Below are 15,631 nucleotides of genomic sequence, written 5' to 3' on the forward strand. Positions count from 1 at the left end.
GTTTCTAACACCACAAGCCCAGAATTATAAATTTTGAATGGTATTATCTGAAGGACTTGTGTTAGGTATATGAGCTTGAAGTGAGTTAATTCATCAGTTAACATATTAAACTGATTTTGGGCACATTAAGGGGACTTTATACCACACTGCGTAAAGCACTAATGCGTGCTTACCGCAGCTTAAAATGGTGTACCGAGGGGTGTGCTGAGGCATCCCGTGGTACTTGTGGAATATGCATAGGTTACCAATGTGCTAAAAAATAAAATGTATTTTTCCCACAGGGAGTGTGACTAGGGGTGGAGAGTGGGTGTGTGTCTGCGCTAATCATCATAGCCACACTACTGCACACTAACTGATCAGCATGTGCTTAGCATGTGAGCCCTTACCACCTCCAAACTGGGTGGCAGTAAGGGCCCACATGCTAATGGCCACATGTTAATGACAACATTAGTGCCTGACCATTAATGTAAAAAAAAATAGAAAATTGACCACAAAAAAGTGGCCTTTGGGTGCGGGAAAGACCCATGCAAGGGTGTGCTATAATCACTTTCTGCCACAGTTTTGTCAAATGGAACCTAAACTTTTGAAGGCACATGTGCATACATCCCTATAAGGCACAGTGCATCAAGGAGGCTCAGAAAAGCTTGGGTTTCAAGGACCTTTTTATAAAAATACAACTATGTTTTTAATAATCACTTATGGTCTGGCTTCCCAATGATGAACACATTCTAGGGATGTCCTCTTGGAAACTTCATACCTACTCATGTTCTGGGATAGAATACAGGAAGATTGTTTTTGAGTTCAGGAATAGTTTGTTGGCGTTAAAATCTAGATGATCAGTTTTTAATGGAACGTCAGCCTTTACTAGGGGCCTTTATACTCCAGGCTGCTTTTGTAAAAATGTAATAGGTGCCATTAGAGCTGCAGATGCTTATGATAATATAAGTATTATATTTGCAAATTCAAAAGCTAAAGAACTATCTCTTCTAACGCTCAACCTGCTTAGGAAACGTTTCTACCAGAAAATGGACCTCCAACAGTAATTACTGAACAGCCAACAGTAATTACTGAACAGTAACTTGACCAGCTTCATGTCAGTTCAAGTTACAACAGTTCAAAATGATTTTTATGCACACTTCTCATGTCTAAAACAGTAAAGAATATGTATATTTAAAATGTTCTTCCTCACTGGAATTCAAGAGAAACAAAATCAAGCCCCTGATTTCCTGAGGGAATTTTGGATCCCATTTGTTAATTATCAGTCAAGCTCGATCATAAAGTATAGTGAGTTCTGACTTCTCCTGTTAAGATTTCATTGTTTTCACAAGCTCAGCCAACAGTGGCAGGAACATTGTACTCTGAGTCAGAGAATATTGGGAGAAAATGGCAAATTCCTAATATTGCTAACATCAGAGAAAGAGGCATAAGGGAGAGTGTGTATCAGAGCTCAGCATGTATACCAAGGCTATATTGGGGATCATTTTGTTACAGGGTATCAAACTTGTGCAGCAAGTAAGGGGCCCTTTCACTAAGCCGCGTAAGCGTCTACGCCAAAATGGAGTTACCGCACGGCTACCGCGTGGCTCTTGCGGTAATTTCATTTTTGCTGTGCATCCGATACGTGCGGCTGAAAAATAATTTTTATTTTCTGTCACACATATCGGACGCTCACCAAGTGGCATTTGGTGTGCGTAGGTCATTACCGCCCGGTCACCGCATGAGACTTTACTGCTAGGTCAATGGCTGGCAGTAAGGTCTCAGACCCTAAATGGAAGCACAGCAATTTTAATTTTGCCGCACGTCCATTTTTGGCAATAATTTTTAAAAGGCCTGTTTTACAGGTGCGCTGAAAAATGATTCTGCTCGTGCCCAAACCCGTGCCTACACTACCACAGGCCACTTTTCAGCACACCTTAGTAAAAGGACCCCTAAATGTATAAGTTACACAATTTATAGAAAGAAAATACTTCAGGCTTTCCCTTTGGGAATTATCCCATCGACAGGGCCGGCACAAGCTACAGACCAGGTGAGGCACTGGCCCAGGGCACAAGTGATAAAGGGTGCAAAAATCCCAGTCTGGTCAACCTTTAAACTCCTAGAGGGATATATGCCGAAATGGGATGTCGTGCCCTTTATCACCAGTGCCCTCAGGTAGTGCCTCACCTGATCCAGCAGGAGGGGGGACTTGAATTGAGAAAACTTGAGAAAATGTATGGGCATGCACTGGAAACATCAAAATGTATGCATTTAGGTACAAAACTTGCATCAACCCCACCTCTGGGAACACCTCTGCTTGTTGGTGATATAAATATGCAAACAATGGAATTACATGCATCCTTTTACCAGTGATTACCTCAGGCAATGACATAAGAAGTCTAATTATCATAGGGCAAGGTTAATTATCAGTCAAGCTCCAGCATAAACTACAGTAAATTCTGACTACTTCTGTTAAGATTTCATGCTTTGACAAGCTCAGCCAACAGTGGCAGAAATTCCTCAGGACACACCTAGCCAGTCAGGTTTTTAGGATACCCACAATGAATATTCATGAGATAAATTTGCATGCCCTACCTCCAGTGTATGCAAATTTCTCCTATGCATACTCACTTTGAGCATCCTGAAAACCTGAGTAGATAGGTGCCTACTACAAAATAACCCCCTCCCTATGTGAAATGTTCAAAAAGCACTTAATTTATGCTTATTTTATAAAAGCAACCTAAAAAAAGACCAAAATATCACAACAGGAGTAGAACTATATAAGGCTGGATCGGTTTATTCATATATCATGTGTTATAAGGCAGCACAGGCACCTTTATAAAATAGACTCCTACCATGACCCCCAGGAATGAACAAATTATTTTGCACAAATTTACAGGTAATCTAAAGGAGGTGCAAATGTGTGCATGATCTCTGGGAGAGGTGATTTTATAAAGTTTTTCCACTGTGTCCCGCCCTCTGATGTAACTTCCTATTTCTGCGAGGGCGGAACACAGTGAGGGAAGGCCGGCTTACGAGGCGATTTGCTTCCTTTACACGCAGAGCAAACGTGAGGCGCTGCGCTGCCACCTTCACAGATTTTTTTTTAAAGACTGGTCAGGTGCTGGGTGGCAGGAGAAGAGGGTTGTCTGTCCACGGAGCTGGTAGGCAGGTGGGGAGAGGGGCACCGGCGGAGCACCCCCCCACCTGCTGACACCCGGGGCAGACCGCCCCCACCGCCCCTCCCTTGGTACACCACTGGATAGAGGTCTACAAAATCAAGAGCTGAGTGGAATGGATAAGCTCAAATCTATTCTTTAGGCTTTCAGGGGTCCTTTTATTAAGCCGCGGTAAAAAGTGGCCTGCGGTAGTGTAGGTACGTGTCTTGGGCGCACACAGCCCAGTTTTTACCGTGTCCTCAAAAAGGGCTTTTTAAAAATGGGACAGGAAAAGGGCATGCGGTAAAACTGAAACCAGTGCACACATAAAACCGGCCTGAGCCCTTATTGCCACCCATTGATCTAGCGGTAATGGCTCAAGCGCTACACGCTCAGTGATCAGTCAGCATGCAGCAACTGCCAATTGCCACCAGAAATGCCACGCATGGGAAATGATTGCCAGAGGTGCGTGGTTGCCTGGTGGTAGTCTCATTTTGGTGCACACTGTCTGTGCTTAGAGCCTAACGTGCCTTTGTAAAAGGGCCCCTCAAAAAGTACAAAGACTAGGGGATATGCCATGAAGTTCCAAAGTAGTACATTTAAAACAAATTGGTGAAAATATATTTTTTCATTTATTGCACAGTTAATCTCTGGAACTCTCTGCCAAATAATGTGTTAAAAGCAGTCAGCACAACTCTGCTGAAAAAAAAAAGGCTTGAACAAATTCCTGGAGATAAAGTTCATCAGCCATTATTACAGTGAACATGGGGAAGTCACTGCTTATCCCTGGGTCTAGGTAGCATGGAATCTTGGAACGTTTTGGATTCTGCCAGGTATCCGTGACCTGGACTGGCCACTTCTGGAAACAGAATACATGGCTAGATGAGCCTTTGGTCTGACACAGTACAACAATTCTTATGTTCTTCTCTTTGGGCTAATATTTCAAAAATATGCAATTATGCCAGGGGTCAACAAATCCCAGATGCCAGGTCGCCATGGTGACTAGAAACTTGCTTTTGGCACCTGGAATTTTCATGGCCTATTTAAAAATAAAAAGAGGTGTTGTTCATCTGCCAGAACAGGAGCCTTTATCCTTCCTGCACCACGAGACTCTGTGTAAGTCTGAGCTGTATAGAGCAAGAACTCTCAAATTGATCTCACGAGACTTCAGGCACCTGCAGGCTCAGATGCACACAAAGCTGAGTGGTACTGGAAGGCAGAAGCTCTTGTTCTTGCTGCCACAGAGCTAGCTGGGGGAATGAGGGAAGCTAACTAGTTGGGGAGTGTAAATCATAGGGGGTAGATCATAAACTGTTGGAGGGGGCATTGACTGGTTTATGCAAGAGATAGACTGAGGGGTTCACTGACTGTCTTAGGGGGTAAGGACTGGGGGTAGAATGGGCTGATTACCTGGATGAAGGGACTGGGGTGGAGTTGGACAGGGTGGACTAACTGGTCTGATAGAGGACAGGGACTGGCTGACTTACTGAGGCATAGGCTGGAAGGCGTTCATCTATTTGCTGAACGCTATGTGGTATGGTGCAGGGGGTCACAGCTTTTACCTATACTATATTGTATAATATATTTATGAATTTATTGGGCTCCATTGTGTTAAATAATGGTGAACACCTTGACTCCTATCAGATAATGTGTTAGTATTAGTTCAAGTATAAGATGATTTGTTTTCTACCTATTCAAATATATCTTGTTACATCAATAAAATATGATGATGGGCTTCTGCTCAATTGTTGAAGCTTAATTCAAATAAAACTAAAATGTTGTGGTTTTGTAATTTTATAGCAAAAATTCCAACTACTGTCCCATTAGATCAGGTGTCTGTGCAAACTACATCAAGAATTTTGGGAGTATCATTAGACTTCTCTCTCTCTCTCTCTCTCTCTCTCTCTCTCTCTCTCTCTCTCTCTCTCTTTCTCTCGTTTGAATGTCAGATTACAATTTATTTAAAAAAGTGTGTTTTTTTTAAACTTAAACATCCTCCAATTGTTCAGTCTTAATTTCAAGAAGATCATTTTGCCTTATGAGTCCAGTTACTGATTCTCTCTCAGCTGGACTATTGCAATTTGCTTTATTCTGGGATAACCAACAAATTACTGAAACAAATTTCAACTTCCACAAAACACAGCTGCTGGGATTATATTTGGCTGCAAAAGATAAGCAAGGGTTTCGCCATTGTTGATAAATCTTCATTGGCTCCTAGAACAGGCTCATATTACCTTGAGAATTTCCTGTTCGATTTTTAAAGCGCTGCATGGTCTAGCTTCTGAGTATGTAATCCATGGGAGGAGTAGCCTAATGATTAGTGCAGTGGTTTGAGAACCTGGGGAATTGGGTTTGATTACCACTGCAGCTCCTTGTGACCCTGGGCAAGTCACTTAACTCTCCGTTGCCCAAGGTACACACACACACACACACACACACAATAGATTGTGAGCCTGCTAGAGACTGAGTACCTGCATATAATAAATGTAAACTGCTTTGATTGTACCACAGAAAGACTGTATATCAACTCCCTTTACTCAAACTATTTGTTCTTGAGATTGTGGTTTGTTCAGTGGTTAAAGGCCTATGCTCTATGCGGAGTTTGAAGAGTTCTTTTACTTATCAAGTTGCTCTCATCTGGAACAGTTTAAATATAAAACAGTGTTCATATCTGGCTTTTCGTAAGCATTTAAAAACACATGTTTCATGCTAATTTGATCTGTAAGATTGTTAACTAATTAATTCTTTTGTATACTCCCAATTGATTGTATTGGTTATCTTAATGGACTCCATTTTGCACCATCTTTGGGAATTAAACAGATAAGAAATATAAAAGATTAGATTAAATTACATAGAGGGGTAGAGGAATGGGCTAAAAGAGAGATCGGGTGACAACAGGGTGGAGAGAGAGAGCAAGAGCAGGTGAGAGGGTAAGGGGAAAGAGAAGAGAAATTGGGTGATGACAGGGTGTTTGTGGGGGTGGGGGAAGAATGAGACTGGGTGGAGAGGGGACTGCTGGCTGTGTATTTTTGCCAGTGGCCTGCAGGGATGCATCAAGAATCTATTTTTGAGCTGCAAGAGAAGTTATCCCTCCCTCCCCCTCCCCCGACTCAACTTCAGTTGACATAAGCGGGGGGAGGGGGAGAGAAATAGAGGTCTCAGCTACTGGCCAGTGTTGCCAGGTGGGCGGTTTTACCGCCCAATTGGGCGGTTTTCCGCGACCCGCCGTGGGAAATTTTTGCCCGCGGCGGGTTGCGGTTTTTTGGGCTGCTTTTTGGGCTTCAGGGCGGTTTTTTGGGCGGCTTTTTCGGCAGCGGGGGGCGGGGTTAGTGACGTTTTGGGCGGGGTTAGTGATGTGGGAGGCGGGGCCGATGACAGAGGAGGCGGGGCCGGTGACGGCGGGGGCGGGGTTGATGACGGCGGGGCGGGGTGATGACGCGGGGGTGGGGGTGTCAGGGGCGGGGTTTGAGTTTGGGCGGGTTTTGGGCGGTTTTTATGCTGGATTGGGTGGGAAAAAAATTTTCCACCTGGCAACACTGCTACTGGCTACTAAATATTTCAGACATCAGAAGGGGAAGCACTGGATGTGTTATTCTACCACTGATTTTGATCTTATTAAATTTCTTGACACATCTCAAGATGAGTTTTTGTGTTATGCAACCCTATTAGTTACTTTTATATTAGAGTCAGATAAATTTTTAATTTTACGTGTTTACTTTAAGAATAAGGATGCACTATTTTGTGATCAAAAGTGAGAATCATTCCTGATGTGGCTAGAGTCACTCAGGCAAGACAGAAACAATTTCTTGATCTGAAGCTGCGTCTCCTTGCATTGGGCCCTACTTTTTTTTCAAGTTCCCGTGCAAATGTTTGATACTGTTTCAGGGACAGAATTATGTGGGTTTTCTTGACTGTTCAATTGGAAAAAAAATTTATGTGAGAAAGAACTGACTACAGGGAATAGTCAGGGTAGAGGATGAGTTGTAACTGTTTAGTCAGCACTTATACTCTACTGTTATTTAGTACTGTATTCATTAATTTTTTTTCTTGTTATTAAACTTGATTTTGCTCCCTTACCAATGCAACTCCCTTTTTACACATTTACATTCACTTTCTTTCCTTTTCATGTAATATGCATTTAGTATAGCTTCACTAATTTGTAGTGCCCTCTGATAGTATTTTCTCTGCCAGAGCTAACATATTCAGCCATTTCAAATTCTGCATTTATCAGTGTTGCTAGTTCAACAATTCTCTTAAATAGAAGGAACCTCATATTCTTAATTTTAAGAAAGTATTCCTTCCATTATCAGTAAGTGTCACCCAACAACAGTTTTTCTTCCAAGCATGTAGCATACAATTAGGTGACTAATTTATCATGTGCTTGTGTCAGCCATTAACCACTACTGACAGTTCAGGTTTCCTAGCAAGTGACCAATGAAAGTAACCTAAATTTTCTCAAATAATTCAATACTTTACATTTTTTTTCAATCACCATGCAACAGTCATACAGCAAATTCAACTATGAGCCAATAAATACCATAACGGCTCTGTCAAATCTTACGCTTGAAATTCCGTACTGTATCACACTTATAATCATGGATTCGTGAACACTTTACCCTTACAGATTTCTTAACTTCTCTTTCATAAAGAAAGCATCTCACTCGAGCACTTTCTTTTACTCTGGCCGTTCCCTCTCAACTGACAATTACTGTCCATTTATAACCTTTCATTCCAAGCTCTGTCAGGAGCCCAAGCTTGACATGGGCTTGTTGCTGCACATGCTCTTCATTACTGCCATATATGTTCCTCATCCAGCCCCCTTACACTCACAAATAAGATTGCTCACAATAAAAAAAATAAACTTCCAGATGCTTCTGTATTTTGCACATTTACTCAAGCAACCAGGCAAATCCAGCATTTCTGCCTTGTATACATGTGGTTCCAATGCTACTCTGAACTTGTCCAGTGCATTGCTTGTCACTATCGTGGCTCTCCAGGAATTTCCCCAAGTCCCCTTCTGCACAAACCTTACCAGGGTCATCCCATGTATGAGTACGCTTCTGCATGCCCCTAACAACCGGGTGTCACTTAAGGGTCCTTTTACCAAGCTGTGGGAAAAAGGGCCCTGCACTAGCAGCGGGGCCGTTTTTCCCGCACGCCAGGGCCTTTTTTACCGCAGCGGGTAAAAAGTCCCCAGACAAACAGCCATGAGGTAAGACAACTCTGAATGAATGGCCACACAGTGGGGAGCCCTTACCGCCACCCAGTCAAGTGGAGATAAGGGCTCCTACAGTAACCGGGCAGCGTGTTGTGATGCCCGATTACTGCCAGGTTACCCCCTGGTAATGGCATGTGCTCGGCCTGGTATTAACACCACTGGCCACGTTGGGCCGGTGATAGACCCAATTTAGAGGTTCATTAAGCCCACGTTGGGCTTACCGACGCTTTGTAAAAGACCCCCTTAGTAAATACCATTCCAAGTCTGACTGACTTTTATGTGGTTCTATTTATACGATTAACCTGGCCAGTTAAGTTCTAAATATCAGCATTTAACTGGCCAAGTGTCAACTCTGCCCCCAGAATGTCCCCAAAATAGCCGGTTTTCAGTTCAGCGGTTAAGTTCTACTAAAAATTAGCAGTTAACCCTGAACTGGTGATTTAATCAGGCAAGAGTAATTTCTGGTCAGTTAAATCATTTTGAACATTATATAAATTTCCCGATGATTCCTATTTGTCTTGTTTATATGTCATGGTTGCAGTGGTGTAGCTACAGGTGGGCCTGGGTGGGCAAAGTCCCACCCAGCTGCAGCGCCACACTGCTCTCTTCCCTCTTTTCCTCTGCAGCATCCCGGCATGTGCACTCCTGTTTCTGAACCTCTTCCCTCCCCGGTGTCAGTACAGACGTCCTTGGTGCCTGCAGCGATTCATTCTCGCTGCTTGAGCTGGCCCTGCAGGCCTCCATCTGCCGTGTTCCGCCAGTCAGGAAACAGGCAATGATGGCAGTGAGGGCGGGACATGGCAGATGAAAGCCTGCAGGGCCAGCGCAAGCAGTGAGAATGAATCACTGCAGGCACCAAGAATGCCTGAACTGACACCAGGGAGGGTCGGGGTTCAGAGACAGGAGCACAGATGCCAGGACGCTACGGAGGAGAGGGAGAACATGTGGAGTAGGTGAAATAAAATCTGTGTTCTTAAAAAATATCTCCGGGAAGATATTTGTTGTGTGTGTTTGGGGGGGGGGGGGCATGTGGACGTGGAAGAGCCCATCCAATTTACCTCTGGACCCATCCAAAATACCAAGTCTGGCTACACCTTTGCTTGGCTGGACTATAAGCTCCACTAAGGAGGGACTGTCTCATATGTATATCTATACAGTGTTGTGAAGGTTGCAGACATTTGTAGTAGTAGTAGTTCTATTAGTAAAAAGGCACAACATTTATCATCTTAAACAAGAGCATGTTAGTCTACCTTGGAGGGCAGGGGTCCAAGTTGCAGACTTTTAGCTGCGGTGGAGGACGTCGACTGCTTACACATAGATTTTCATTCACGTTCTCCCGCTTCTGTTTGTTCAGGCAAATCACCACAGCCTCTTGGACACCTGCACAGAAATTCCACAGAAAAAAGAAACAGAAAATATGAAGTGATGAAGTGTTAAAAAACAAACAGTATGACCGTGCACAGTGCATGTATAGAACGGGCAGTGGGAGTGCTACTAACTTGCACACCAGAGACCACACTTTGACATCCAAACTGACAGGGCCGTCAAGAATCACCATAGCCAGGTCTGTTGTTTTTTGGTCCTTCCTACAACACCTTGGAGAAGGCATAGAGGCTTCAAGAAATTAATGAAAGCCCATAAAATATCCTTACACCAATGAGTCCCTAAAGATGTCACAACACTGCAAATCTGACAAGGATTCAAAGTGCTAATTCAATGCAGAACTTTGAGTGTGTTACAGATAGAGTTTGGACATTTCCGTATGCTATGGTTTAATCAGCACAAGATTTTTTTTTTTTTGCTCAGGGCTGAAGTAAGAAGCATTAACTTGTTTAACATTTATTATTCTTTGTCTTTGTTCTGTTTTCACTAGTAGACAGATGACAGGTGGTCCTGCTTCTCGCGCATCTGGAATGTATTCAGGTGACAGAAAGCAGGTGAGTAGGACACACTTGGCAGGCAGTGCAAGAAGGAACCAAGTACTGTAACCGCAGTAGCTACAAATCAATTACGGATATTGTGAAACCATGTGGAATAATATGGGCTTGAATTACAAACGACCAGTTGCCACGATATATGAAATTCATAATGTAACAACATATACTTAATCAGGTTCAACATGCAATGAACAGACTTTTTCTAACACTCTCTTGACAGCTAGTGTATATTGCCTGTTGTAATTAGCCTGGACTCTTTCACACAGGCTGCACTCATGCATAAATTTACACCTGAATTTTCTCTACCACTCAGACTGATTCTACTAGGGGGTTTCACCTCTACTTGCCCTTGGTAACCATTTAAAAGGGATCAAGATTTGCATTGGCGTTGCTGCATATTTGGAGTTTTCAAATGGTCAGTTTTCTTAAAAAGCCAGGTTTTTTTTTTTGTTGTTGCTTAATGAATTAAATGGAATTCTATAGTCAAGTGCTATTCAAGCAGTTACTTTAAACAAATGAACAATATGGCTTGTTAACAGGTTAAAATATATATTGCATTGCTTTTGAGTTGACATAAAGAGAGGCAGAATGTAGAAAGCCCTAAAATATCTTCCAAATATTTCAGATGAGAACCACACAACAGAACCATGCCAAAGCCCTGGAAATTAGTATTGAGCATCTGGCTGACAGGGTTTGGGCATTGCAGACATAATGTCCATTAATACCTGGAAGGAGAGAGATCCAGCCAGCACACAATGGAGGTATGTATAGAAGGAATTCAGGGTGCATCCACTCATGTTCTAAAGGATCACTACTATGAGGGCTGGGTTAAGAAGGAAGGAAAGGGAACTTTGGATTTAGCTCACACCAGAGGCGTAGCCAGACCTTGCAGTGGGAGGGGGCCAGAGCCTAAGGTGGGGGGACACATTTTAGTCTGCCGCCCTGCCGCCCGCCATGCTGCACCCCACCCACTGCTGCAGCTAATACCTTGGTTGGCGGGGATCCCTAACCCCCGCCATCTGAACTCTTCTCCAGAGCTGGTCTCCGGCGTGGCCATGTTTTCCTGCCCTGCTCTCTTCCTCCTCATGTCCTGCATGCTCTTTTTTAGTGAAATTGAGCATGCTCAGTTTCAGTTAAAGGAGCGTGCAGGACGTGAGGAGGAAGAGAGAGCAGGGCAGGAAACCAGCACTGGACAAGGCTTCAGCTGGTGGGAGTTGGGGACCCCCTGCCAGCAAAACCAAGGGCCCAGAGAAAATTGGGAGGGCAGGCCCCTGTGGCCCCACGTAGCTACACCACTGGTCACACCCATTTCAGGATTACCTCTAGCTAGTTCCCTGTCCATGGACTGCTCACAATCTAAGTTTGTATATGAGGCAGTGGAGGAATATGTGACATAATCAAGATTACAAGAAGCATTGTTAGGTTTTGAACCCTGGTTCTCAACCTTTTGTTCTAACCACTAGGATGAGGCCTCATGGTAATTCCAGGAACTGTTCCCTCTAAGCTGAGCGGGAGTCTTCCACCTTTAGTCGTGACAGTGGTGGCACTGCTTCACTATCACATTTTCAACAGTGAGGGACAGGCAAGCTTTGCAGGACTCTAACGAACCTGCCTGTCCCTAGTGCTTAAAAACACAATATTGAAGCACCCCCCCCACCCCCGGGAGCAATGTAGTTGGAGGGCTCATGCCCAGCTTAGAGGGAAGAATGATTCCTGGCATCCAAAAAAGGCCCACATTGCCATAGCTTTGGTTCCTTTAAGTGGCAGTCAGCATAGCTGGCAAGGAAGTTCAGGTGTGGAGGATGGCAAATAAAGAAAACAAGTCAGAGACAAAGTCTTCCCAAAGGGATTGTTCCTAGTTATATTTATGTATTTATTTTTTAAATGATTTGATATACCACTTTCATAAGCACATAACGGTGGTGTACATAACAATAAGAAGCAAAACGGAACAATAAAAACTAAGGGGATAATACAAAGACTGAGATGGTAAATGTGTGGAGGAGTGGCCTAGTGGTTAGGGTGGTGGACTTTGGTCCTGGGGAACTGAGGAACTGAGTTCGATTCCTAGCACAGGCAGATCCTTGTGACTCTGGGCAAGTCACTTAACCCTCCATTGCGTGCTGCATTGAGCCTGCATGAGTGGGGAAAAGTGCAGGGTACAAATGTAACAAAAAAAAAAAAATAATGAGCCATTCTAGCCACGGGCTAACCTGACCTCGGATATTCAATGCCAGAGCATGTGTGACTTCCAGTGTTGCACATCCAGGTATGGCCACTGACCTGGACGTTAACTGGGCACTAGCCAATAATATTCAGATCAGTGTCTAGTTAACTCAGCGCATAAAGTTTTTCTGTCCTAACTTTATGTGCTTATTTAGCCAATTAGCAGACTGAATATTGCTATTGACCAGCAAAGTTGCTCTTCCATCCTAACTCCATCCCCAGCCCGCCCCTAACATAGTAACATAGTAGATGAAGGCAGATAAAGACTTGTACGGTCCATCCAGTCTGCCCAACAAGTTAAAACTCATTATATATAGTACGATGTAATACATCATGGGGGAGATTCTATATATGGCGTCTGGAAAATGTGCTTGGAAATCATTTTCGCCTAAGTGTATTCTATAAGATTTAGGCGTGGTATATAGAACATGCTTAGTTGCTATCCTAGCACCAAAAACTACGCACATCCATTTATACCAACGAAAATGTGGCCTAAATCCCTGCATGTAGGACTGAGCCATATTCTATAACAACGAGCCTAAATTTGGGAACACCCATGAAATGCTCATTTCCGTGCCAATAGCCATGCCCCTTTTGAACTGCGTGCTTTAGGCACAGTTCATTACAGCATACGCTTAACGAGTAAATTCTATTTGTTGACAATTAGTGCTTATTATTGTTTGTTAAGTGCTGTTAACAATGCTGATTAGCTTGTCAAGCCAATTAAGTTATGTGCATTGTTGTGGAATACTCTTAGATTTAGGTGTGGAACGTTAGGCGCGATATATAGAATCTGGCAGGAATATGTTTAACTGATCTTGATTTATTTTTGCTATTTTTAGGGCATAGACCGTAGAAGCCTGCCTAGCACTGGCCTTTTTCTAAAATTTCTGTAGTTGTCAAAGCTCCTGAACAGTTCCATTTTTTTATTTTACCGCCGGGGGGGGGGGGGGGTTACCCAGTGGTAATCAGGCAGTGCCGCTTGCTGCCCAGTAACCGCCGGGTTAGTGAGGATCCCTTACCATCACCTAAATAGGTGGTCGTAAGGGCTTCCTGTGGAAATGGATGGCAAGTGTTTACTTACCACACAGCCCTTTCCTTTCTTTGGCTTTTTACCCGCTGCAGTAAAAGGGGCCTCAGCGCATGGCAAATCCATGTGCCGACGATACCACAGGGCCACTTTTACCGCAGCTTAGTAAAAGGAGTCCTAAATTAATAATGCTGCTTGTGAGTCATAGAACGAGTACTATCAAGGCTTAATTTTAGCAACTGATAGAATAACAAAAGATTAGTGTTAGAAGACTGTAGGGGCTATAGGGGACAGTGAGGGATAAGTACAGTGGAAAAGTACATAGGCGGAAAAGCCTTATGTGTGAGGATGAGAAACTTGAATTCTATTACTCACTGGTAACCAGTGCTGTTCAATTAGAAGCGATGTGACATGATCAAATTTCCTGAAATTATCAATCAAATCTAACTGTCATATTTTGAATAAGTTGTAGACACTTAGCAGAGTAGGCAGGAAGAGCAGCTAGCAGTGAATTAGAATAGTTCAGTCTGTTCAAGATACGGGCATGGGCAAGTGTCTTAAGCACTTGAATCAAGAAAAGGCCTCAGAGATCTAATCCTTCTAAGTGCTGAGAAAGATTTCTGGACTACATTTGAGAAAGTCTAGGGAGCAGGATAGATAGGTTCTTCGAAAGGACTAAGGGAGAAGTAAATTCAAAGGATGATCTTTATTGAAACAACTCAATAAACTCCCTGGACTTTCTCTTGCTGATGTAAGTAGGGACCGTGGGCGTCTTTAGCGTTTAGCGCACGCCTATTTTAATGTGCACTATAAACGCCAGCACGTCTAAGTAAAGGACCCTCTGTGTGTTCCTCAACCTGGTGTGGTGGACTACATTTGAGACATGTTGTGTAAAAGATAGGGTATCATCGAATAAAACTCCTACAGAATAGAATCTTTAAATGGAACGGGTAATAAGTTAATGCAAGGAGGTGATGGGCCTTGGTGAATAGTGATCAGTCTCATCTCACAAGAATCATTTTGTGAGGCACAGTATCAGGGGCATTTTCGAAAGAGAAGGGCGCCCATCTTTCGACACAAATCGGGAAATGGGCGTCCTTCTCTCAGGGTCGCCCAAATCGGCATAATCAAAAGCTGATTTTGGGCGTCCTGAACTGCAGTCCATCGCAGGGACGACCAAAGTTCATGGGGGCATATCGGAAGCGTAACGAAGGCGGGACTGGGGCGTGCTTAAGAGAGGGGCGTCCTCGGCCGATAATGGAAAAAAGAAGGGCAGCCCTGACGAGCATTTGGTCGACTTTACTTGGTCCATTTTTTTTCACGACCAAGCCTCAAAAAGGTGCCCAAACTGACCAGATGACCACCGGAGGGAATCGAGGATCACCTCCCCTTACTCCCCCCAGTGATCACCAACCCCCTCCCACCCTAAAAAAAATTAAAACATTTTTTTGCCAGCCTCTATGCCAGTCTCAAACATCATACCCAGCTCCTTGACAGCAGTATGCAGGTCTCTGGAGCAGTTTTAGTGGGTGCAGTGCACTTCAGGCAGACGGACCAAGGCCCATCCCCACCTACCTGTTACACTTGTGCTGGTGAATGTGAGCCCTTCAAAACCCACCCAAAACCCACTGTACCCACATGTAGGTGCCCCCCTTCACCCCTTAGGGCTATGGTAGTGGTGTACAGTTGTGGGGAGTGGGTTTTAGGGGGGTTTGGGGGGGGGCTCAGCACCAAAGATAAGGAAGCTATGCACCTGGGAGCAATTTGTGAAGTCCACTGCAGTGCCCCCTAGGGTGCCCGGTTGGTGTCCTGGCATGTGAGGGGGACCAGTGCACTAAGAATGCTGGCTCCTCCCACGACCAAATGCCTTGGATTTGGTCATTTTTGAGATGGGCGTCCTCGGTTTCCATTATGGCTGAAAACTGGGGACGACCATCTCTAAGGTCGACCTAAATGTTGAGATTTGGGCATCCCCGACTGTATTATTGAAACAAAAGATGGACGCCCATCTTGTTTCGATAATAGCGGTTTCCCCGCCCCTTTGCCGGGACGTCCTTACAGATGGGCGCCTTTAGAGATGGTCGCC

At 44.0% G+C, this 15,631-nt stretch overlaps 1 protein-coding gene across 1 annotated transcript in view; it reads right to left on the bottom strand.

The window, feature by feature from the left end:
* ADAMTSL1 (ADAMTS like 1) overlaps window positions 1–15,631 on the bottom strand; it is a 550,999-nt gene that overhangs the window by 181,347 nt on the left and 354,021 nt on the right. The window contains exon 15 of the mRNA XM_030194223.1: window positions 9,603–9,732. Coding sequence (XP_030050083.1) covers window positions 9,603–9,732 — 130 coding nt within the window. The remainder of the gene's footprint in view (window positions 1–9,602; window positions 9,733–15,631) is intronic.

Source organism: Microcaecilia unicolor, chromosome 2, assembly GCF_901765095.1.
Source record: "Microcaecilia unicolor chromosome 2, aMicUni1.1, whole genome shotgun sequence".
NCBI classification, from domain to species: domain Eukaryota; kingdom Metazoa; phylum Chordata; class Amphibia; order Gymnophiona; family Siphonopidae; genus Microcaecilia; species Microcaecilia unicolor.